This window comes from Mustelus asterias, chromosome 3 (assembly GCF_964213995.1).
Source record: "Mustelus asterias chromosome 3, sMusAst1.hap1.1, whole genome shotgun sequence".
Lineage (NCBI taxonomy): Eukaryota > Metazoa > Chordata > Chondrichthyes > Carcharhiniformes > Triakidae > Mustelus > Mustelus asterias.
The window spans coordinates 150,736,461-150,762,988 of NC_135803.1; the positions used below are offsets into that span (position 1 = coordinate 150,736,461).

The 26,528-nt window shown below is 44.2% G+C and overlaps 1 protein-coding gene across 3 annotated transcripts in view; it reads right to left on the bottom strand.

Annotated features, from left to right (window-relative positions):
• Window positions 1-611: 611 nt before the first annotated feature.
• LOC144491715 (rab GDP dissociation inhibitor beta) overlaps window positions 612-26,528 on the bottom strand; it is a 50,478-nt gene continuing 24,561 nt past the window's right edge. For 2 of the 3 annotated variants that reach the window (XM_078209923.1, XM_078209922.1), the window contains 10 exons: window positions 25,934-26,041; window positions 20,921-21,020; window positions 18,279-18,413; window positions 15,972-16,170; window positions 14,412-14,543; window positions 13,027-13,126; window positions 9,919-10,090; window positions 9,142-9,286; window positions 6,152-6,206; window positions 612-3,164 (listed from right to left, as the gene is read on the bottom strand). In XM_078209923.1, coding sequence (XP_078066049.1) covers window positions 3,015-3,164; window positions 6,152-6,206; window positions 9,142-9,286; window positions 9,919-10,090; window positions 13,027-13,126; window positions 14,412-14,543; window positions 15,972-16,170; window positions 18,279-18,413; window positions 20,921-21,020; window positions 25,934-26,041 — 1,296 coding nt within the window. In that variant the 3' untranslated portion in view covers window positions 612-3,014. The remainder of the gene's footprint in view (window positions 3,165-6,151; window positions 6,207-9,141; window positions 9,287-9,918; window positions 10,091-13,026; window positions 13,127-14,411; window positions 14,544-15,971; window positions 16,171-18,278; window positions 18,414-20,920; window positions 21,021-25,933; window positions 26,042-26,528) is intronic. The other variant, XM_078209924.1, reaches the window with a different exon arrangement.

A 26,528-nucleotide genomic window follows, 5' to 3' on the forward strand; every position in this document is an offset into this window, starting at 1 on the left:
ACACTCTGTTTGTTTTCATCTCTAAAAATTGAACACTTTGCATTGAGTTTTCAGAACCCAGGTCATTGATGTAAATTCAAAATATTATGATCACACTATCAAGCCCCAAGGGACTTTTTTTTTAAAATTCATTCGTGGGACATGGGTGTCGCTGGCTGGCCAGCATTTATTGCCCATCCCTAGTTGCCCTTGTTCAGAGGGCATTTGAGAGTCAACCACATTGCTGGGGCTCTGGAGTCACATGTAGGCCAGACCAGGTAAGGACGGCAGATTTCCTTCCCTAAAGGACATCAGTGAACCAGATGGGTTTTTCCGACAATCGACAATGGTTTCATGGTCATCAGTAGATTCTTAATTCCAGATTTTGTTTTATTGAATTCAAATTCTGTCATCTGTCATGACGGGATTCGGACCCAGGTCCCCAGAACATGAGCCGAGTTTCTGGATTAATAGCCATAACAATAATACCACTAGGCCGCCGCCTCCCCTCAGCACGGCACATAGTACTCCCCCTATGCTGATGTAACTCTTGAGTCCCCTGTTTCTTGCCAGTCTAATGTCATGGGGTTCTCAAAAGTCAAGGTGGAATGAGAAAGAAAAATGCACAACTTTCCAAGTTCAAAGTTTATAAGAATTCCACAGTGACGTACTTCAATGGGAATAAAATAGGTTATCATTTAAAATAACTAGACAGTAACAAACGATCTGCTTAATTTAGGTAGCCGAACAGCAGACAACCCAATAACTAGACTGCTCAAAACAGTTAACTGACATTGGATGCATAGATAACTGCAACAATTAGAAGTGGGCAATATATTATTCTATTACATTAATTTGCTTTTCACATGTGCAAAATCACCGAGACTCCGAAACAAAGCTGGACTGTGGAAAGTTGACCGGAGTTTGACGGCTGGGTTAACTGTTCTGAATGTACAAGTAAAGTTAAGTTTATCTGCTGACTGCATGTCCAGTTTTATTCCATTCAAGAAATAAAGAACCTTCAGTGTTACATATGGGTGTATCCCCCACCACTAAAGTCCAAGCACCCAGCTAGTAGATAATACTTTCAATGTAAGATGAGGTATTAAGAAGCAACATCCATTCACAAACATTGAGTTAATTCCAGTTTAGTCTGAACTACTTAAAGTCTTTATAACTAAAACAAATCTACTTGCACTTTCCCATGAGAAATATTGCTGCCACATAACTATTACAAAGTTGATCAATTTATTAACTCCAATGGGATTGATTCTGGAACCTGTGATGTCCTCCAGGAGACTGGTCTGTTTGTTCTGTACCTTGTCTCTTTTGCTACTCTTTGGTATTCAAGAAAGATTAGTTTCATGACAATTTGACATGCTCTTTCTCAAAAAATTGTAATTCAACGCATTTACAACCAGTGTTGAGTCAGTGGTTCATTTAAATTAGTATCGAAGAGTTGGAAAATGCAAGAAAGTAAACACAGGAACACGAGGAGGCGGTTTCTCTCATTAGGCCTCCTCAAGTAGGATGTAATCTATCCTACCATTGAGAGCCAATCCCCCAAGGTAAATCCTGTATAAATACTGTCTGATCTACAATGATAATCAAATAAAACTCCAAAGGTTTATCCATTGCCACATTACTCAATCCAAGCCCACTGCCTTCCAGGTAACAAGCCCACCCTCCCACCAGGTGGGCAGATCACTGAGTCCTACAGTGCATTTCGTCACCTCGGTCCAAATCTACCCCAGCTGGACATTTACCTTGCTGGTTCATTTGACAGCATTAGTGGGCGTAGGCTCAAATATTTTAACTGGGACTTGATTTCACAGAAGTGGAAATAAATAAAAATACACACACACACACGAGGCACTATTTAGCAGACAGTGACACAGGGAAGATAACAGCATAGGGAAGGAGCATCAGTCGGTTTACCATTTTGTGACTTACAAATATCTAGCAGTCTGCCTGTTCCCTAATCACAAGAGAAGTTTGATTTTAACATTTCCTTCCACATCCCTTTACAACAATGTTCCTTAAAATAAATCCAGTGATCAAGTACAACCAGTCTTCTAAGCAACCAACATCAGGGTATCTTGAAATATTATTCTGAGTTTACTGTTTCTGACTGAAGTAACCTGTATATCTTTAGACGTTCACCTCAGAGGTAACTCGTAAAGGAGGAAGAGCCCGCCTAGCTTAATTCCTCAAAGCTCTTCCCTCCCATCATCAGCTCATCTGTCGGGTTTCGGCAAAACTAAAATTTAAAACGATTGCTGGCCTGTGCCAAGTCATGGAAGGCATCGCGAGGATTGATCCCAATAATTCAAAGCAGCAATGCTCCTTGCCAATGTCACTCCGCTTGCTGTAACTGGCGTTGCAATCTGTGCAGCTGGGAAAGGGGGTTTGTACAGGTCTCCAGAGGCCTCAAATGAGTGATTGGTGATTTTTTTTAAAAATAAATAAATAAATGGTCACAACTTGGGAGATCTTCTGAACACTGATCAGTAACAGTACATGTATTAATAAAGTTACCTCGCCATTTATGCCGCCAGAGAAAAGAATGAATGGTATGTTGATTCACCCTCAAAAGCAATACATGGGGGCTAGGGGTGGTGAAATGAAAGATTTGCAGCAACCCTCTGACCACACTAACAGGAAGTGATGAAATGCAAAGGGTGGGCATGTGGCGAAATGGGATTTTAAATAATCATGGATAAGCCTAGAGACCAACTCACTATAATAGACGCACTGATATGAGAAACTTGTCAAGCGTGCAGAACTGTATCTACTTAGTGCAGGACCACACAAGCCAGACAGGACTTGTCTTGTCCCCTTTCCTTGCAATCCCCCACCACACCCAACGCAAGAAAAATATAACATTTGAAAAACAAATCGAAATGAAGAGGTGGCTGTTTCTTTGGACAATTGTACGTATCTCTGGAAGTTGAAATCTAACTCACTAATAGTTCCATCAATATTCTCATATGAAAGTGCTGTGAAGGAACAAAACACAACCTAGTGTATTACGACTATGCATCATCGCCAAACACATCATTCTGTTTGCGCTTCATGTTCTCAAAGTCGAAGTCTGTGCCCGTCATTCGCTTGTAGATGCTTTTTATGTCATCGCAAGTGGTCTCAAAATGGGTCGTGGCATCATAAGAACGCGAGATAAAAATCTGTAAGTAAAATCCAAGAACAAGCATTTAGGGAAAGCATTCTTCGCTACTCCCCCCTCCCCCTCCCATCTTTTCCTTTTATAATACAAGTCATTTTCCAGCTCCAGACTCCAAATGTTTGTGGCCAGACAGAAACCTGCTGCGCCAGCTGCTAAACCAATAGTGAAATGTGAAGAATAACACGAATGTACCTTTCCACAAGGCCTGACCTGTATTCCACACTTCCGCCTGAGAAGACCAGAAATTGCTGCTGTGGGTGACACAGTGGTTAGCACTGCTGCCTCACAGCGCCAGGGGCCCAGGTTCAATTCCAGTCTTGGGTGATTCTCTGTGTGGAGTTTGCACGTTCTCCCCACGTCTACATGGGTTTCCTCCAGGTGCTCCGTTTCCGCCAACAGTCCAAAGATTCATAGAATCCTACAGTGCAGGAGGAGGCCATTCAGCCCATCTAGTCTGCACCGACCACAATCCCACCCAGGCCCTATCCCCATAGTCCCATGCATTTACCCAAGCTAGGTCCCCTGACATTAAGGGGCAATTTCGCATGGCCAATCCACCTAAGCTGCACATCTTTGGAGTGTGGGAGGAAACCGGAGCACCCGGAGGAAGCCCATGCAGTCACGGGGAGAACGTGCAAACTCCACACAGACAATGACCCAAGCCGGGAATCGAACACAGGTCCCTGGCGCTGTGAGGCAGCAGTGCTAACCACTGTGCCACCATGCCGCCCAAAAATATGCAGATTAGATGGATTGGCCACGCTAAATTGCCCCTTAGTGTCCCAAGATGTGTAGGTTAGATGGATTAGCCATGGGAAAATGTGGGGGGGGGGTTACGGGAATAAGGCAGGGGCGAGATCTTGGGTGAGATACTCTGTCAGAGAGTCAGTGCAGGCTCGATGGGCGGAATGGCCTCTTCTACACTGCAAGATTCTATGATATTCATAGTGTATCTCTCAAAATTTGCTCAAATCTTATTGTATTTTGCATAACTGCATGAAAAGCAGCTTCTTTTTCATGGCTACTGTGCAATCTTTTGATCACTTTTATTCAGTCATGGGATAGGAGTGTCGCTGGATGGGCCAACATTTAATGCATTTCTCTGATTTAACAGCCAACCACAGCTGAAGTCACATGCAAGTCAGACCAGGTGAAAATATTTATCTTCTTAAACAGCATTAATGAACCAGATGGGTCTTTATGATAATCGGCAAAGGTTTCATTAAACTTTTAATTCCAGATTTTTATTGGATTTAAATTTCACCGTCTGCCATGGTGGGATTTGAACCCGGGTCCCCAGTGCATTACCCTGCATCCCTGGATTAATAGTCCAGTGACAACACCACTACACCACAGCATGGCTGGATTTTGTGTTGGTTTACTATCCTTATTGCTGCTGCAATTTGAAGCAAAGTTTTGCATGGACGAATGTCAAAGTCAGTCAAGAAATCAACGTAATTTGAATGGGGATGTTCATTTTCCTTCTGAAAGTGGCCCATTTTATGGTTTATAACACCTTTGGTTGACAATGTCTCCCACACACTAACTGAGAGCATGCACGTAGCTAAAAGCAGCGCGCTGGACAGAATCTGCAACTCGGTCTTGTGCCGCGGGGTATTAGCACACCAACATCCTGTGCCATTCACCTTCAATGCAATGCTTCCACTGAACACATCAGGCGTGAACTTCCTCAGAGAGGCAGGAAGGGTCAGGTTGCCACTCCCCTCCTCGGATTTTTTTTAAACCTCAAAATGTTTTGGATCCTATCTTGTCCGACCTTGCGACTCAGGCCGGACAAGATCTAGGCAGTGCAGCATGTCCTGGGCTTGGTGTCAAAGGGCAATGGACCACATCCCTTTTTTAATGACACTAGCTGCCATATACCAGGTAGGTTTAAAGGTCCAAATGAGTTTAAATGTACTTGACAGGCCAGGAAGAAGGCAAGTTATTTTGTAATAGGTTTACTCATTAGTGTCGCAAGTAGGCTGACATTAACACTGCAGTGAAGTTATTGTGAAAATCCCCTAGTTGCCACACTCCGGCGCCTGTTCGGGTACACCGAGGGAGAATTTAGCACGACCAATCCACCTAACCAGCACGTCTTTCGGAGCGTGGGAGGAAACCGGAGCACCCGGAGGAAACCCACGCAGACACGGGGAGAACGTGCAAACTCTGCACAGACAGTGACCCAAGCCAGGGATCGAACCCAGGTCCCTGGTGCAGTGTTGCAGCAGTGCTAACCACTGTGCCACCGTGCCGCCCATCGAGCAACATGCATAAGGCAAGTGGGACTCTGGGGGAAATGAGAAAGCAGGGTGGGGTGAGAACATGGCCTGTCTGGGGTGGAGGCAGGTGGTGTCGCCATTGTGGGGTGTAGGGCAGCACATTGGCACAGCGGTTAGCACTGCTGTCTCACAGCGCCAGGGACCCGGGTTGGGTCACTGTCTGTGTGGAGTTTGCACCTTCTCCCCGTGTCTGCGTGGGTTTCCTCCGGGTACTCCGGTTTCCTCCCACAGCCCGAACGACGTGCTGGTTAGGTGGATTGGCCATGCTAAATTCTCCCTCAGTGTACCGGAACAGGTGCCGGAGTGTGGCAACTAGGGAATTTTCACAGTAACTTCATTGCAGTGTTAATGTAAGCCTACTTGTGACACTAATAAATAAACTTAAAATTTTCACTCCCTTGGGGATGGGGATGGGAGGAAATCCCATGGTTGGGAGTAGTCAGGTGTTTGGGGTACCCTGGGGTCACTCTGGTTCTGCGCAATAGTTACCCAGATGTTATAAGAGGTTAACCTTTTCTGGGTAACTATAGGTCTAACCCAGTCAGAACCATCTGAGGTTTGCGATTTAAATCATGACTCTCTGTCAGCATTACGATGCAATGGAGTCCCAGGAAATTCTGTCTTCTCAATTTGGACCCACAACACAAATAACACACCTTAAATAAACAAAGAAACCCAATTTATGCAATTCTCAGTCCCGTACCTGACTTGTTTTTCCATCATCTGTTGGTTGGTACAAATCACTGATCGAGACAAATCTGGAATAGCAGATAGGACGAGTTATTACTTCTTGCTGTCTAATTAAAGAAGAAAACTTTAGGAAACCAAAACATACAAGAAATAGAAACAGATGAAGCTGGAAATGCTCAGCACATCAGGCAGCATCTGTGGATAGAAGGGCGGGCAGCACGGTGGCACAGTGGTTAGCACTGCTGCTTCACAGCGCCAGGGACCCGGGTTCGATTCCCGGCTTGGGCCACTGTCTGTGTGGAGTTTGCACATTCTCCCAGTGCCTGGGTTTCCTCCGGGTCCTCCCACATTCATAAAGACGTGCTGATTAGGTGCATTGACCCGAACAGGCACCGGATTGTGGCGACCTAGGGGAATTTCACAGTAACTTCATTGCAGTGTTAATGTAAGCCTTGCCTGTGATAATAATAAATAAACTTTAAAATGAAAAACAAAGTTAACGGGCAGAATTTTCCAGCCCTCCTCCAGCGTATTTTCCAGCGGCCCACCATTGGTTGGCGGCAGGATGTTCTGGTCCCAACAAAGTCTACAGACCAGAAGCTCTGGGATCGAGTCCAACGCCAGGACTTGTTGGCCATGGAAGAAGCGTTCATAGCGTGATTCAATGGGCCGATAATCAGCTTGGGAATCCTTCCCCCGCCAACAGGAAAAGCATGTGTGAAGATATGCTTCAAAAAAAAGAGTAGCCATTAATTGGTCATTTAAAAACCTCTAAAGGGCGAAGGGAGGGAGGGCTGCCTGATGTTTCCCCACCTCCTGTAACACAAGACACAGATTGGAGTGGGCAGGAAGGCAGTGGCAAAGACGCTCACTTTAATTTTATGAACCCTTCGCCAGCAGGGGGCCAAAAATTCCAGTTCCTGTGATTCGGAATGAGTGAAGGTGAACGCAGGAACTGCAGGCTCTTCAGACATGGATGGGCCAAATGCCCCCCCTCGTCTACATCTAACACGTTTGATAAACCGGAATGGCCAGTGTTTTGTTATACTTGGCCGATTTGGATTTCCATTGGTTGAGCAATGTCTAGTCCCCAGGCCTCCAGAACTGAAACAGAATCACAGAATTGTTACGGTGCATAAAAAGGCCATTCAGCCCATCGTGCCTGCACCAGCTCTCCAAATGAACATTTTGACTTTTCCCTGTAACCCTGCACATTGTTACTATTCAAATTATCACCGAGTGCCCTCTCGAACGCCTCGATTGAACCTGCCATCACCACACTTCCAGGCAGCGCATTCTAGACCTGAACCACTCGCTGTGTGAAAAAGATGGTATGGCACGGTGGCGCAATGGTTATCACTGCCGCCTCACAGCTCGAGTGACCTGGGTTCGATTCCCGGCTTGGGTCACTGTCTGAGTGGAGTTTTCACATTCTCCCCGTGTCTGCTGGGTTTCCTCCGGGTGCTCCGGTTTCCTTCCAAAGCTGTGCGGGTTAGGTGATTGGCCATGCTAAAACTGTCCCTGGGATGCATAGGTTAGAGGGATTAGCAGGGTAATTATGTGGGGTTATGGGGATAGGGTGCGACTGTTTTTGGTGCAGACTCGATGGGCCGAATGGCCTCCTTCCGCACTGTTGGGATTCTAAGATTTTTCTCGCATCACATTTGCTTCTTTTGCAAATCACTTTTTAATCTGTGCCCTCTCTTTCTCCATCCTTTCACAAGCTGGAACAGTTTCTCCCTATCCACTCACTCCAGCCTATTCATGACTCTGAGCACCTCGATCAAATCTCCTCTCCAAAGAATACAGCCCCAACCACTCCAATCTATCCTCATAACTGAAGTTTCTCATCCTGGAGCCATTCTTCTAAACCCTGGGAGTGAACACAGTGGAAAGAGTGCAGAAAAGGTTTACATGAATGGTACACGCGACAGTCTAACTTGTGTCTTTGACAAGTTCAGTGTAACCTCAATGGCATCTCTTCAGTCATTAGTACAAAGAGCATGAAAATACTTGGGTTTGTCTTCCCTCATAACCCTCGAGTGCGATACAATTCAGCAATCTGTTTCTTCCCTCCGTGGATTTATTCAGTGACTCAACCTCCACAGGTCCCTGGGGCAGATAATTCCAAAGTTTCAGAAGAGAAGAAACTCCTCCTCGTCTTCAACTTAATGGGTGACCACTAACGAAACAGCAGCCCCTAGTTCTACACATCCTCTCAGCATCCACTCTATAAAGCCCCCTCAGAATCTTATAGATTTATATAAATCTATATGGATTTCAATAAGATCTCTCATTTGTTCAAACTCCAATGAACCAAAGCCCAACTTCTTCTCATCAGACTTCCCCCTTCACCCTAGGAATCAACCTTGTGAACGTTCATAGAATCATAGAAATCATAGAAACCCTACAGTGCAGAAGGAGGCCATTCGGCCCATCGAGTCTGCACCGACCACAATCCCACCCCACATATTTTACCCGCTAATCCCTCTAACCTACGCATCCCAGGACTCTAAGGGGCAATTTTTAACCTGGCCAATCAACCTAACCCGCACATCTTTGGACTGTGGGAGGAAACCGGGGCACCCGGAGGAAACCCACGCAGACACGAGGAGAATGTGCAAACTCCACACAGACAGTGACCCGAGCCGGGAATCGAACCCGGGACCCTGGAGCTGTGAAATAGCAGTGCTAACCACTGTGCTACCGTGCCGCCCTACTGTGCTACCATGCCGCCCTTCTCTGAACTGCCTCCAATGCAGGTATGTGCAAAATACGCACAAGGAAGATAAGAACAGATGGTTATGTGGAGCGAAGTTAATGAAGAAAAATGGGAGGAGACTCATATGGAGCATAGACACCATCGTGACTCTCTGAAGGAGAACGGCCTGTTTCTGCACTATACATACCGTGATGCTGTGGAAAAGTGACTGCATTATTCTTAATTCATCTTTATATGTATAAAATAATCATAGATATAAAATTACATAGAAAGTGCCTTACGATTTGTCAATAGGCTCCAGAAGCTCCAGCGCTGGCTGAACCTCCTTCTCGGGACTACTGGTCTCCACAGTGGTGCTGACAATGGCAATATACTTTCCTTCGGCTGCCACGTTGTGTGCGAACGACATGATGCAAACATAAATGTCTGAAAGAAGAATTTATTTCTTTATTTACGTGTTTCAAGAAATCTAGCTCAGCAAAATTGCATCATTACCACTCCCCAAGGGCTGCGATGACCCCTTTCTGCCTTCCTTTTTGGATGACTTCCAATTCTGCTGGAGTACAATTCTCCTGGCGCTGGCAGTCCCACGACTTGTTCAAGTGGCCAACCCTCGTGCATGTGCAGAGAAGGCTGTTCAACTGTGGTGAAGGTAGCATGGATGGAAGGACTAATATGCTGTCCTTGTCCAACATCCATTCACACGGACATTCCAGCAAGGCTGACTGAAGAGCCATCAGGAATTAGAGCCTTCGCTATGTTTAACCCTCATTAAACCGGGCCACAAGTCAGTATCGGAACACAGCCTTGCCTTGGCAGGGATGAGTTACTTCAACAAGGGTTGGTGATTGAGTCAGTCACACAAGGAGGCCATTCAGCCCATCACTCAAGATGGTTGGCAACCTGCAATTTATTGCGTGAAAGGAGCTTTCCGCAGCACTTCCAGCTGTATTGATATTTGTTTAAGATCCATTTGTGATGCCAATATCTCTACACAATTATATCTCCGCAATTCCTCTCCCTCATACAATACATGTTACTTTAATATCATGCATTACCTGACTTCCTGTTGACTTGCATCTGTGGAATAATGATCTGGCAGGAATTACAATCATTTGTGTTTTTGATTGGATGGCTGAGAATGCAGATAACCCTTATGACCTTTCCAACCTTCTTTACCTTGCTCGGTACATAGCTGGGATCACAGATCAGCTGCTTACAACGAGCTGTCTGCAAATGAAAAAGAACAACTTAAATACCCTGAATTAATGAGTTGTCAGTTCGTGGTCCGCAAGTGGGCCCCAAACCAGTTGCCCCAAGAAATGAATATTAAATTTGTGAAAAAGTTACAAGGTATACAAGAAAAAAGACTAAATAATCTTATTTGAGGATGACTGCACTTCCCCCAGTGCTTTTCTCCCCCACAATCAAACATTAAATGAGTGTAAACCCCACCTCCCTGAAAAGGAGGGATTCAACCCACCACTGCGTTGTTTGTCACAGAACACAACACACGATAAATATAAAAAATAAAATACCGCTGGAAATTTGAAATAAAAACAGAAAATGCTGGAAATACGCAGCGCATTAGGCGTCAGTGGAGAGAGAAAAACAGAGTTAATGTTTCTGGTCTGTGACCTAGAACTGGGACAAATTAGAAATGTAATAGGCTTAAAGTTGTAGATGAAGGATGGAAATACGGAAAGTATGTTCTTTGTTTGGTTTGAGTTATAAGGAGAGGCTGGATAGACTGGGACATTTTTCTCTGAAGCGTAGGAGACTTGGGGATGATCTTATAGAGGTCTATAAAATAATGAGGGGCACAGATCAGCTAGATAGTCAATATTTTTTCCCCAAAGGTAGGGGAGTCTAAAACTAGAGGGCATAGGTTTAAGGTGAGAGGGGAGAGATACAAAAGTGTCCAAAGGGGCAATTTTTTCACAGAGGGTGGTGAGTGTCTGGAACAAGCTGCCAAAGGCAGTAGTAGAGGCGGGTACAATTTTGTCTTTTAAAAAGCATTTAGATAGTTACATGGGTAAGATGGGCATAGAGGGATATGGGCCAAATGCGGGCAATTGGGACTAGCATGGTGGTTTAAAAAAAAAAAGAGGCGGCATGGACAAGTTGGGCCGAAGGGCCTGTTTCCATGATGTAAACCTCTATGGCTCTAATTTCACCACTTGCGAGGTTTCTATTACAAATGGAAGTCCATGAGAAAGGTTCCAGTCGTCCTAAAATTTAACCTGTATAAAGGATCTAAGGCAACATAAACTTTATTTTGAATAAACTTAGAGAAACTTATGAGAGAAATTGTTCTTGTTTTATTTATTTTCTATGGCAGTAAATATGTCACGGACAACCTTTCCTTGTAAATTTCATTTAGCCGCCTTTTTATTTTTAATCGACATTTTCTGAAGTTGGCTTCTGTTTTTTCTTTTGAAAATGGCAGATGAACCCATATTTGGGCCGGGTGCACAAAAACTTTTGCACAGATAAGTAAATTTGCAGAAGAGGAAGGTTAGTGATAGGGCGGACGGGAGGCGAGATTGAGTGACAAAATCTCAGGATCATGCTTTCAATTTAGTATTCTGTACTTGCTCTCATGGAGAGGCGATGGCCGAGTGCGGCACGGTTGTTAACGCTGCTGCCCCACAGCAGGGATTCCGGCCTTGGGTGACTATCTATGTGGAGTTTGCACATTCTCCCCGTGTCTGCGTGGGTTTCCTCCCACACTCCAAAGATGTGCAGATTAGGTGGATTGGCCATGCTAAATTGCCCCTTAGTGTCAGAGGGACTAGCAGGGTGAGTGTGTGGGGTTATGGGGATACTAGGGGATTTTCAGTCAATTCATTGCAGTGTTAATGTAAGCCTACTTGTGACACGAATAAATAAACTTTAAATGTTAAAATAGGGTCCGGGTGGGATTGTTGCTAGTGTTGGCTCGATGGACTGAATAGCCTCTGTCTGCACTGTAGGGATTCTATGATTCTCGGTTAAAATAGTGAAGGGTGTGCTTTAAGAACCAAACTAAACCCTAGGTTGAGCTCACATTCTGGAATGGGACTTGAACCGAAAACCTTCGGCTTCAGAAACGTGGTACCATTGACCAAACCAGCTGATCCGAGCACTATTACAGTAGCCTCCATTCCGTGTCAGCTCTCTTCGAGGTGATAAAAGAGAATCACATTCTTCTTGTGTTATCGTCAAGGCATTTGTTTCAAAGCTTCACATCTCAGTAACATGGTTTGCTCCAAATTCGGTTCTTCTTTACTCACTTTACATAAGAATTTGTGGCAGAGAAACAACCCATTTTACCCAACTGCTTTACATCCCGCTGCACACGAGCCACCTCCCACCCTACCTAGCTTTAATCCTGCCCACATATCCTCCAATTATTTTCATCTCCCATATTCTCATTTGGTTTATTCAAGGTACCCATGCAATCCTGAAAGATCAGCTTTGATGAAGATGGAAGGATGAGAGGAAAAAGGAAGATTCGCTTTTATATTATTTTTATTCATTCGTGGGGACATGGGCGTCGCTGGCTGACCAACATTTTTTGCCCATCCCTAGTTGCCCTTGTTCAGAGGGCAGTTGAAAGTCAACCTCATTGCTGTGGCTCTGGAGTTACATGTAGGCCAGACCAGGTAAGGATGGCAGATTTCCTTCCCTAAAAAGCATTAGTGAACCAGATGGGTCTTTTCTGACAATCGACAATGGTTTCACGGTCATCAGTAGATTCTTAATTCAGGATTTTTTTTATTGAATTCAAATCGCACCATCTGCCGTGGTGGGATTCGAACCCGGGTCCCCAGAACATTAGCTGAGTGTCTGGATTAATAGTCTAGCGATAATACCACCAGGCCATCGCCTCCTCCTGCATTCTTCAACAACTCAGGGCATCCCAAAATACTCCACAACCAAGGAAGCACCCCAAAGTGTCGTTACTGTTGTAATACAGGAGGCGCATAAATAAACATGTTGGGTTAAATACCTGTTTCTGAGTTGCATTCCATGTATTTGCCACATTCTAACCACTCAAGTAAAGAAGTGCCTTCCTTTTTTTATTGGATTATTGACATTTATATTTATGATCCCAAAATCTTGTTAATCTTGTCTTTAAAAAGAGTTGTCGTACAGCTTCACGCCATACAAGCCAGACTTACCTCTCCTTCTGACTTGACGCCCACCACATGTCCCTTCTCAAACACAATTTCATCCACTGATTTGTTCAGCATGTACGTACCTCCATATATAGCACTCAGTCTGGTAAAGAGAGAAGGAGAAAGAAAGAAACATCAGAACCCAAATACCGAGCAAAAGCTCACTCAAGTTGTCCAATAGACCAAGTGCAGGATCAGGCATCTGAATATCCAGCTCTATGGTCACCGGATGTTATGCCAACATTGGCATTAGATCGTGCAATCTCCATTTTGGCCGACCATTTGACATCAGTGAATATCTAGCCAAGAACAATGGCATGAAAATTGCTGCATTCTGGTTGCCTCGTAAGAGTTGTATGTGAAAAGATCTTGATGTGGAGATGCCGGCGTTGGACTGGGGTAAACACAGTAAGAAGTTTAACAACACCAGGTTAAAGTCCAACAGGTTTATTTGGTAGCAAAAGCCACACAAGCTTTCGGAGCTGCAAGCCCCTTCTTCAGGTGAGTGGGAATTCTGTTCACAAACAGAGCATATAAAGACACAGACTCAATTTACATGAATAATGGTTGGAATGCGAATACTTACAACTAATCAAGTCTTTAAGAAACAAAATGACTGGGCTAGGAATTTACAACACAGTGTAGTACATATTTATCAAGCATTAAATTATCAAACACCACTGACTTTAAAAATGTAATCTTACTCTTTGTGAGAATGTTCTTGAAATTGGACTCATTATTAGAGCACTACATGGGGGACTTTTTCAATTCATCAAAGTTTTGTGATAGTAGACCCAGTCTGCTCACCTGCCAATAGGGCGGCACAGTGGTTAGCGCTGCTGCCTCACAGCGCCAGGGACCCGGGTTCGATTCCCGACTTGGGTCACTGTCTGTGTGGAGTTTGCACGTTCCCCTCGTGTCTGCGTGGGTTTCCTCCCACAGTCTGAAAGACGTACTGGTTCGGTGCATTAACCCGAACAGGCGCCGGACTGTGGCGACGAAGGGAATTTCACAGTAACTTCATTGCAGTGTTAATGTAAGCCTTACTCGTGACAAATAAATAAACTTTACTTATATTTCTAGGTGCAAGAAGTGGAAGTTTTTCCAATTGGCAGCAGAAAAACCCCACCAAAAACAAAGTTTAAAAAAAAAAATGAATGAGGATATTATTTAAAATAAAACAAGTGAATTCTGCATTGGTTTTGCTGATGGAAAATCAGGGCAGGCCTGTTTTGCCAATGACGGCAAAATGGCCATGGGTATGGAGGGGGTTTGCACTACCATCTGGTGGCCGAAGCATGCAATTACAGGAGTGAAGATCACAGTACAGTGATGCCCATATCAAGGAGGGCAACAAATTTAATGCATTATACAGATGCGTCAGTTACCTAGCAAAGCCCTGCGGCAGCTCTCCAAGCCCGTAGAGTGGGTAGAGGTAGGGACTCTTGCTGTATCGTGCCAATGACTCACTGTACAATTTAATGCGATTAATGGCATCCCGACATGGTTGGTCCAAGTAACTGGGAACAAGAAAGAACAGGTCAAATACCTTTTCCAAATCATAAATTCCCACCAGTCTCCTTTCAAAAATCAAAGCGTTCGCACCCTGAATAAGTTGGTGGGTTAAATGCGATATGTGGTGCGCGACCAACAGCCCAGAAGGATCTCAGGTCCACTCTCTGATCAGTGCAGGTTTAATCGGCACACTTTAATCAATGCTAAAGCCCCCAGATCTTTGGTTGCAGGTTGAGGGACAATGCTGACCAGGATGTTAGAATTCCCTCTGTACAACATGTGGGCCGGAATTCTCCAGCCAATCACGCTGGCAGGATTCTCCGGTCCCGCATCCCCTGCTGTGGGATTTCTGGTGGAATGGGGTGGCTTCAATGGGAATTCCTATCGACAGCGGTGGGAACAGAGGACCCCACCGCCAGCGAACGGGGCGTCGTCTCCCGCCACCGAGGAGAGGCCAGGGAATCTCGCCCGTGGTGTACAACTTTCACAACAATCGGAATAAGCAGACAACCCTTCGATTTAATGTCCTTCCAGTGGACAGCACATTTCAACAATGCATCAATGCCTCCAGTGTGCCATGAGGAGGACAAGGTAATATTGTGTGTTCAATCTCTTGGTACAGGGCTCAAACATTCAAGTCTTCTCTCTCAATTTAATGTACATCAGCAGTACATCACAATAATTAATACTGCTGCGTCGCTATCGGCACATTTGAACAATGTGAAGCATTCAGACCACTGGCATCGACTGTTATATCAAATTTGAGAAACTGACTGAGATTTAACTTTGCAGACGGCATCTGGCAGAGGCTTTGAACCCAAGAACATAATAACTAGGAGCAGGAGTAGGCCACTTGGCCCCTCGAGCCTGCTCCACCATTCAATAAAATCATGGCTGATCTCTTCACAGACTCAGCTCCACTTACCCGCTCGCTCACCATAACCATAACCCTTAATTCCTTTACTCTTCAAAAATTTATCTACCCTTGCCTTAAAATTATTCAACGAGGTAGCCTCAATTACTTCACTGGGCAGGGAATTCCACAGATTAAGCAAGTTCTTGGCCGAGGAAGTTAGGAAAACAAAGGAAAGAACAACCATTACAATTTGGGATGGTGATAGTCACCATGGTGATAGAATTGATGTCCTAATTCCATCAATTGATGTCTTGACCGCAAAACAGCAGCCCTGACACTCGCTTCATCGTTCAACCAAGTACTCATTCTGTACTACACTGAAGCACCTTCCCAGGTTGGAGAATCATTGTAATCAAGCACCTCTCTGTCTCGCTTTCCTCCATAAACAGACTTAAAAGCTACCTGTTTGATCAAGCTTTTGGCCATCTAGCCTAGCATTACATGGTTGAGTGTCATAAGTTGTCATTATTGCTGTACGATATAGATCAAGTGTATCAAGTCAAAAAAAATGACATACTCATCTGTTCTATATAGAGCCAAAGCATGTCCTGTAAAATCAATGACATCTTGTCCAAGGTCAAATTTCTTGTAGACCTCTCGCATGGTGGTCTTTTTGGGCTCGATGCCGTGGTTTGTTTTAGGGTCATGCTCATCAAAGCCAACAACAAACATTAAAAATTTTCGGAAGCGGCGTTTTTCAAACATGCCCATTAGATCTGACGAGAAAAAGGGAAAAATTCTGAATATTCAATGCTGCCATTTACCTCTGAACTGTCCTCTTCCCCCGACACAACCACACTGTCTCACAGCATCATACTCCACTTCATGCATGTGACGTGCTTGGCTGAAGGTCCCACAACCCATTTGTTCCCATCCTTTGAAACTACCAACTGCACCATTTTGCCTGGACAATATCTAGTTGTTGCACTGTCCAGGACCTGACCACCTGGCACCGATTCAAGAAACTAAACGCTCTTTAGGTGCAGACAATGAAAGCAGAAAAATGCTGCCACAAAGTAGTCTAACAACATGGACGGACCTCTACCACCTTGCCTGCCAAGGAATCAGAGCGGGCGAGGGTCATAGAACGGAAATGTCTGTTGGCCTCAGGCAGGATTTTACAGTCTCGTCCGAGCGAGGTCATAAAATCCCACCCTATGTCTCTCTAGAACCAGTTCATAGACACATCATCAAATAATGCATGCATTGTGGAAAGATGAAGGAAGGCCAACAATTCATGGGCTTCAGAAGTTTAACCAAGAGCTGGGATGAAGTCAAATGAATCTAGCACAAAGTCAAGTCAAGTCTATGTTTTGCTCAGTTCTCAGCTGTCGGCCATTCCAAGTTATTTTCCTCAGTTCATACGAAATAAAATGAGCCAGGAGCGAAGTACGTAGCCATGTTTCCCAGTATCAGGTCATCAATTATTCCAGAATTCAATGAAAACTTTTGGACGAAGGGTCACAGATCTGAGACATTAACTCTGCTTCCCTCAGATGTTCCCAAAGCTGCTGAGTGTTTCCAGCATTTTCTGTTTTTATTTCAGGCTTTCAATGCGGTGTTTAAACTAAAACTCTGCGACACAGATTCCTTGAGATAGCCATATGGAATTCAGACTTGGACCAGATTCCATGGAAAATAAATATCCTGTCTTTCTCAAGACACTTCCAGTGTTGAAATCCAGATTAATTGCGTCATCTCTTACTTTCACACAAGTCCGTGGTTCCTTCAGTCCTTTCTTCTGTTATTGACTTGCTGTTAAAATCCAAGCTTGGTGTTATCTACCCACACCTTCTCTCCTGTCCTAAACTACAGACACTGGTTTTTCCACGCATCTTTGGCATTGTTAAAACACAACCTTGAGAAACCAATTTCTGTTCGTTTTCCAGGGGTGCAATTTTAACTGATGGGAGTGATTTAATTCAGACAGTAGCCAAGTAACATCAGGCAGAGCAACCCTCAAGGGACCAGAGGCCTGGAAAAAAAGTAAACATTCTGCCTCAAATCAGCTTACAGGATAAAATAATTGTGCAGTCATTTTTCATAGTTAAGAGCACTTCATAAATCTCAACACTCTCATTTGAGGCAAACCTTCTTGCTGCTGCACTCTACTGGCCGCATATATCTAAAGACCATTAAAATTGGCCTTTACTGCTAATCTAAGCACTTGTTTATTGTCAGATGCTTTATTTTTTAAACGACATGTTTCGGCAGTTCAAATCACTTAGAGTCATAGAGGTTTACAGCATGGAAACAGGCCCTTCGGCCCATCTTGTCCATGCTGCCCAGTTTTTACCACTAAGCTAGTCCCAATTGCCTGCATTTGGCCCATATCCCTCTATAACCCATCTTACCCATGTAACTGTCTAAATGCTTTTTAAAAGACAAAATTGTACCGGCCTCTACTACTGCCTCTGGCAGCTTGTTCCAGACACTCACCACCCTCTGTGTGAAACAATTGCCCCTCTGGACTCTTCTGTATCTTATGGGATAATATAAAACAGCTCAAACAGATTTAGCTCTCGACACTTCTCTGATGAGCCAACTAAATCACACGCTCAAATCTCTGGACTGGGTTTGAACCCATGAGCTTGTCTGAGAGAAAAATATACTACTAACCCCAAATCAAGACCGCCAATAGTATCATAGATACTTCAATCCAAAAACCTTAAAATGCCACTGATACAATGTCATCGGAGATGAGCATTAGTAGTTTTTTTAAACATTCTTCAAATGAAAAACTTTTGTAGGAAAATAACTAAACGGCTGAAAAAAATACAATCCCAGTCTTCCAAATGATTATGAATCAGGTGCTTATATTCACCGGAAGCTAAAGCTTCAGTCTCTGTCGAAGGGACTTTGTGGATTTTCCCTGCTTTGTACACAAAACTTCCTTCTACCACCTTGAAGTCCAGGTAACGGGTGACCTCTGTGTAAAGCAGCATCTTAACAAGCTGGCCTGCAAAGACAATCATCAACAGCCGTATAAAATAGACAGAATATCCCAGCAACACCAAGTACAACAGCTAAATTCTGATGTAATGTTCATGTAGCCAAGAAGTGTTCAAAATTGACATTTGGAGGTGTAAAGAACAAATAAAAAAACTCCTTGGAGACATGGTCTGTCTGCAAGTATGTACCTGCTGGAAAATACACATTTATTATTGGGCAGCACTGCTGCCTCACAGCACCAGGGACTCGGGTTCGATTCCGGCCTCGGGTCACTGTCTGTGTGGAGTTTGGACATTCTCGCCGTGTCTGTGTGGGTTTCCTCCGGGTGCTTTGGTTTCCTCCCAAAGTCCAAACATGTGCGGGTTAGGTTGACTGGCCATGCTAAAATTGCCCACGGGGCAATTTAGTGTCAGGGGGATCAGGAGAGTAAATACGCAGGGTTACGGGGATGAGCCCTGGGTAGGGTTGTTGTCGGTGCAGGTTCGATGGGCCGAATGGCCAACTTCTGCACTGTAGGGATTCTACGATTATGTACTGGTGTCATTAAAGGCGACTGAATCCTGGTAAGTGATAGGAAGTAGAAAAGGCAGGTTAATCATGGGTTTCTGTGAGTTTATTCCCGATCACTTTGGTATGACATCTTATGTTTCCAGGTGCTGCTCACCTTGGTGAAATAAACTTGGCTTTCATGGGGAATGCTGCTGGACTGATAGGGCAGCGCTAGAGGCAGCACGGAATCAGAGAATGCTTACAGCACAGGAGAAAGCCATTCGGCCCATCGTACCCTTGCCGGACATCTGCAAGAGCAACTCAGCTACCCCCACTCCCAGCCTTTTGCCGAAAGCCCTGCAAATTGGAAAGTTGGCTCGAAAGGAGGACTGCTGTTATGGGCATGCCAGTATTCTAAAGTCAGGGATCGTCATCAACTGAAAAGGGATTGAATTTCACTCCTAGCATTCTCTTGCAACCTTCAAGAGCAAAACTGTGTGAACATTAATATAAGGGATGTCAAGGCTGAGGAAGGAAATATATTCTATAAACACCTTCGATCACTCTCATAATGCATACCCACAGAGCAATGCTCCCATAGCTCTCTGCCCAATAACAGACTCCAAATCAGAATGTCCTCTTCTGCACCACTGCCATCGATGTTGTGGCCTCGGAGTGAGATTATAGGCAGATCTGTGCCATGTCCTCAACACGAGAAAATTAGACTAATATTGTGAATTTGAGTAGTCTCACAACACCAGGTTGAAGTCCAACAGGTTTATTTGGTAGCACGAGCTTTCGGAGCACTGCCCCTTCATCAGGTGAGTCATTTGAGGTTAACAAGAAAATTGGGTCTTCCAACACATCATTCTGGACAAAAGTCAAGATATTAAAAAAAAAACCTATCTGTGCATTCATTTCCAGATTACATCCTCGAGGACATCCCAAGTACAGTATATAAAATTCATTCCTTTGCAATGTAGTCCCTGTTGTTTAATTAACTTATGCATCATTTTGCACACAGTACACTCCTTTAAACAACCAATAAACTGACAAATAACCAGTAAATTATTATTTAGCAGTTTTAGTTGGCACAGCAGTTAGCACTGCTGCCTCACAGCACCAGGGACCCGGGTTTGATTCCCGGCTTGGGTCACCGTCTCTGTGGAGTATGTACGTTCTCCCTGTGTCTGCGTGGGTTTCCTCCGGGTGCTCCAGTTTCCTCCCACAGTCTGAAAGACGTGCTGGTTAGGTGGATTGGCCGTGCCAAATTCTCCCTCAGTGTACCCGAACACGCGCCGGAGTGTGGCAACTAGGGGATTTTCACAGTAACTTCATTGCAGTGTTAATGTACGCCTACTTGTGACTAATAAACAAACTTTACTTTTACTTTACCAGGAGAACTCTCTGCTCTTCAAACACTGTCATGGGATCTTTAACATCCACCTGAAGTGGCAGATGGGGTCTTAGTTTAACATTTCAAGCAAACAGCACACCTCCTGAGTACTGAGTGTCAACTTAGATATGGGCTCGAGTGTTGGCGTGGCACAGGTGACTCACAGGTAACCTAGCTAAGTGTATATGGTTGTAGTGTTCGAAGTTAACAAGCCCATTCATAGAATCCCTAGAGTGCAGAAGGAAGCCATTCAGCCCATCAAACCTACACCGACAATAATCCCACCCAGGTCTTATCCCCATGATGCCACGCATTGGGCTTGCTAATCCGCCAAACATTAAGGGGAAATTTATCATAGCCAATCAACCTAACCCACACACCTTTAGACTGAGGGAGGAAACCGGAGCACCCGGAGGAAACCCACGCACACACGGGGAGAATGTGTAAACTCCACACAGACAGTGACCCGAGGCTGGAATCGAACCCGTGTCCTTGGCACCATGAGGCAGCAGTGCTGATCACTGCGCCACCGTGCCGTCATTGCATATCCTCATAGTTCAAATGTATTTTAATTCCAGCTGTGACTTTCCATTTACATACATTTTAAAATAAAACATGCCGTTCATTACCATTTGCCATAAGGAATTTGGGTATCAGATCTACATTCCAGTCCCTGCCTCTTCCCATTGATTCTGGAGGACTCCCAGCAGCTTTGAACCTTTTAAACAGCTGAAGGAAAAGGAAAACACATTTAGTTTCATCTTCTCAGGTTTATTTTTAAAATGACCCATTGCAGTGTTGCTTGCGGTTTTTTGTATTGTGGGCTCCACAGCCAACTTGTGATCCACTTCACGGATACTACACATTGAAGAACTTGCACATATCTAGTATCTTCCATACTGTCAGAACTTCTCAAAGGACTTGACTGCTATTCAAATATAACCACTATTGTAATGTTGGAAATACAGCAATCAACCTTTTGTGCAGCACGGTCTAACAAACAGCAATTACAATAATGGTCAGATAATCAGTAGTTTTAGTGACATTGATTGAAGGATAATTGTTGGGCTAGACACTGGGGGAACTGCCCCGCTCTTCTTCATACTAGCAGCATGGGATTTTTATGCCCACATGAGAGGGCAGACAGGGTCTTCGTTTCGCAGCTCATCCAAAAAAGGGAAGTGATGGCCTAGTGGTATTATCACTAGACTATTAATCCAGCAACTCAGCTAATTTTCTGGGGACCGGGATTCAAATCCCACCATGGCAGATGGTGGAATTTGAATTCAATAAAAAAAATCTGGAATTAAGAATCTACTGATGACAATGAAACCATTGTCAATTGTGGTAAAAATCCATCTGGTTCACTGATGTCCTTTAGGGAAGGAAATCTGCCATTCTTACCTGGTCTGGCCTACATGTGACTCCAGAGCCACAGCAATGTGGTTGACTCTCAACTGCCCTCTGAAATGGCCTAGCAAGCCACTCAGTCGTTCATGAAGGCAGCTCACCACCACTTGCTCAATGGCAACTAGGGACGTCTCATGAATACATTTTAAAAAGTCAACACCTCGGGCAGTGCAGCACACCTTCAGTACTCCACTGATTGTGCGCTCTGGAGTGGTTCCTGAACCCACAACTTAAGTGCTATCCGCTGAGCCACAGCTGACATCTCAGTGGTAGCAGTAATATCAAATTTCAATTTCAATTGTACCATCATGTGCACTTGCTGAATGAAGACAAGGTACTTCCCAGTGGAAGAGCAAAGAGAAATAACACCTCTATTTAAAAAAAAGTTTTATTTTAGCAGCACCTGTTTCAGTGTCTGAATCATGACCCTTGTTAAATTTCCGAGGTTGAAGGGACTTAACATGTCATCACCCTCTAACATACTATAAAAATCTGAAGGTGCAAGTATCCTGTCTGCAGCAATGTTATCCCAGTACTAAGTTGATGATCAAATGGGTATTTGGAATTACGAGTTCACCCTGAAGGCTCTGTGGAGATGTATGGTATGTTGTGCAGCTGAAGCATAGGTTTCCACCCCTATTCAATGCTGAGTTAGTTGTCAGCTAGCCAGATCATTTTTCAGCACACTTGGACTTGGCCTGCTTTACTCAAATAAACCTGTTGGACTTTAACCTGGTGTTGTGAGACTTCTTACTGTGTTTACCCCAGTCCAACACCGGCATCTCCACATCATTACTCGAATGAGTCAGAAGTAGCAATTGCACGATAAAAACATAAAAATAAATCCTATAATCATACCTGGCTAAAAAAAAGAGAAATAAGGGCAACAGGTTGAGATCAATGAACCTCATTAATATTTACTACTTTGACACTGGGATTCCATTACATTAATGGCTGCTGACTGTTCAATGGAAAAATAACATCTTCCCGTCTTCCTTTACAAAACCTGTAATAGCCAACTTCTGAAAGTCAACAAAACCAGTGAATAGTCTTACTTCGGACACCTCACTCTCGCTTCGACAACAATTTTTAATTATATAGCACCCAAATATCCCATTGCATTTCACAGAGCCACACATGAACATGTCAGGTCAGATCCTAAGCAATTGGAGCAGGAGTAGGCCATGCTGCCCATTGAGCCTGTGCCGTCATTAAATAAAATCATGGCTGAACTGACCATCGTCTTAATTCCACTTTCCTGGCTGATCCCATAACCCTGAACCCCCGTGAATATATTTAGATTTTTGATCTACAGCACTGAGTGAGACAACGACCCAGACTTCCCTGCATTCTGGGGAAGAGAATGCCAAACACTAACAACCTGGAGAGAGAAGAAATTCCTCCTCATCTCAGACCTGAGTGGGAGCCTCTTACTTTGAAACTGTGCCCCCCGTTCTGGACAGCCCCACGAGAGGAAACATCCTCTCAGTAACTATGCTGTCAAACCCCCTCAGAATCTTAAACTTAACAATAAGATCGCCTCTCATTCTTCTAAGCTCCACTGAGGACAGGCACAACCTACTCAACCTTTCCTCACAAGATAATCCCTTCAACCAGGAATCTGCTTCGTGAACTTTCTCTGAACTGCTTTCCATAAGACCATAAGACCATAAGACATAGGAGCGGAAGTAAGGCCATTCGGCCCATCGAGTCCACTCCACCATTCAATCATGGTTGATTTCAACTCCATTTACCCGCTCTCTCCCCATAGCCCTTAATTCCTCGAGAAATCAAGAATTTATCAATTTCTGTCTTGAAGACGCTCAACGTCTCGGCCTCCACAGCCCTCTGTGGCAATGAATTCCACAGACCTACCACTCTCTGGCTGAAGAAATTTCTCCTCATCTCTGTTCTAAAGTGACTCCCTTTTATTCTAAGGCTGTGCCCCCGCGTCCTAGTCTCCCCTGCTAATGGAAACAACTTCCCTACGTCCATCCTATCTAAGCCGTTCATTATCTTGTAAGTTTCTATTAGATCTCCCCTCAACCTCCTAAACTCCAATGAATATAATCCCACGATCCTCAGACGTTCATCGTATGTCAGGCCTACCATTCCTGGGATCATCCGTGTGAATCTCCGCTGGACCCGCTCCAGTGCCAGTATGTCCTTCCTGAGGTGTGGGGCCCAAAATTGCTCACAGTACTCCAAATGGGGCCTAACCAGTGCTTTATAAAGCCTCAGAAGTACATCCCTGCTTTTGTATTCCAAGCCTCTTGAGATAAATGACAACATTACATTTGCTTTCTTAATTTCGGACTCAACCTGCAACCTTTAGAGAATCCTGGACTAGGACTCCCAAGTCCCTTTGCACTTTAGCATTATGAATTTTGTCACCGTTTAGAAAATAATCCATGCCTCTATTCTTTTTTCCAAAGTGCAAGACCTCGCACTTGCCCACGTTGAATTTCATCAGCCACTTCTTGGACCACTCTCCTAAACTGTCAAGTATGTCACTCCCTTAAGCATGGGGATAGAAACTGCATACAGTATCTAGGTACAGTGTCACTAATGTCCTGTACAGTTGTAGCAAGACTGCCCTACTTCTATGCTCCTTTGCCTTCCTAATTACTTGCTGCACCTGAACGCTAACATTTTGTGATTTATGTACGAGGACAGCAAGGTCTCTGTTCTGCAGCATTCTGCAGTCTCTCTCTGGTTAAATTATATTCTGCTGCTCTATTCTTCCTGCCAAAATTGACAACCTCACATTTTCCCACATTACACTCCATCTGTCAAATTTTTGCCCACTCACTTAACCTGTCAATACCCCTTTGTGGCTGCCTCAGAAACTAGTTTTGCTACCTATGTATCACCAGCAAATTTAGCTGAATTGTCCCTTCATCCAAGTCACAAGTAATAGATGACCAAAGGTTTGTTCAAAAAAAATGACTTAAAGGAAGAAAGCAAGGTCGGGAGATGTAGAAAAGGAATTCTTGGGCTTGGAACATCGGTAGCTGAAGGCACGGCCACCAGCGGTGGAGTAGTTATAATTGGGAATGTACAAGAGGCCATAATTAGAGGGGCATAACAATCTTGGAAGATTGAGGAACGGGAGAAGATAATGTAGATGGGGATGAGCAAAACCATGGGAAGGTTTGAAAACAAGGATAAGAATTTTAATGTGAAGATGTTGCTTGACTGGGAGACAATGTAAGTCGGTGAGCACAGGGGTGACAGGGGAATGGGACTAGCTGTGAGTTAAGGCATGGGCAGCTGAGTTATAAGGAGGGTAGGATGTGGGAGACCAGAACTTCAATGTAGGCTTTGCTTATTTCCAATTTCCTACATTTATATAAAGGCCAGATCCTAGTGTGTCTGCTTCACTCAGAAAATCCAAATCACTGAGTTAGGTGTCCAGGTCACCAGCAACCTGTCCTGATCCCCCCATGCATACACTATAGTTAAGAAAGCCCACCAACGCCTCTACTTTCTCAGAAGACTAAGGAAATTTGGCATGTCAGCTACGACTCTCACCAACTTTTACAGATGCACCATAGAAAGCATTCTTTCTGGTTGTATCACAGCTTGGTATGGCTCCTGCTCTGCCCAAGACCGCAAGGAACAACAAAAGGTCATGAACATAGCCCAATCCATCACGCAAACCAGTCTCCCATCCATTGACTCTGTCTACACTTCCCGCTGCCTCGGCAAAGCAGCCAGCATAATTAAGGACCCCACGCAACCCGGACATTCTCTCTTCCACCTTCTTCCGTCGGGAAAAACATACAAAAGTCTGAGGTCACATACCAACCGACTCATGAACAGCTTCTTCCCTGCTGCAGTGAGACTTTTGAATGGACCTACCTCGCATTAAGTTGATCTTTCTCTCCACCCTAGCTATGACTGTAACACTGCATTCTGCACTCTCTCCTTTCCTTCTCTCTGAACGGTATGCTTTGTCTGTATAGCATGCAAGAAACAATACTTTTCACTGTAAGTTAATACATGTGACAATAATAAATCAAATCAAATATTGGAAAGGGCTGCATATTGTTGCAACATTAACTGATATCGCATCTGTTAGAACATAAATCATCCTCGCGGTCGCTACAGGGGCTGTGCAGATAGTTATCTAAACAGACAGTTCCGAGGTGGGTGACAATAGCATAGAAAGTGGGTGTGTTATGCTTGCATTTGAAAGACTAAAGAGAAGAGAAACAGAATCTCCTTACGTCCTCCAAAGGAGTTATCGAAGCACTTTCTCCTCCATAATAAGAGTTCCGGTCCATGTGGAGTACCTTCTTCCCATTCACGGACATGATGCCGGACAAGATACATTCCTTCAAAACAAAACAGAGATTGGATGAAACGCCTGAAAAACGTGAGGGTGGAAAACAATAAGGGGTTAGACAGAGCTTATAGATTAACACACACACAGGTGCAATTATATAATGCTTTGTCACACCCTCAGGACACCGCAAAGCATCCAAACAATTACTTGTTCATGTGCAAATTGATGACAGTGACCATTCCTGGCTGGTAATTTATGCACAGCAAGATCCCATTCAAACAGCTATTTATATTAACGATCAGTTAATCGGTTTTTACTTGAGTATTGGATGAACAATAAATGTTAACCAGGACACAGAGGGTAGCGCCTTGTAGAGAGGTAGAAACAAAGAGAGATTGAAGGACATCTAGCCTGTGATATGATTGGATTGACTAAACAATGAAATTGCCAAATAATTAACACATTTGTGGGGTGAGGGTGAGAACTACATTGAATTGATACAAATATTGTATTCTTCCTTCAATAGTGTGAGGAAT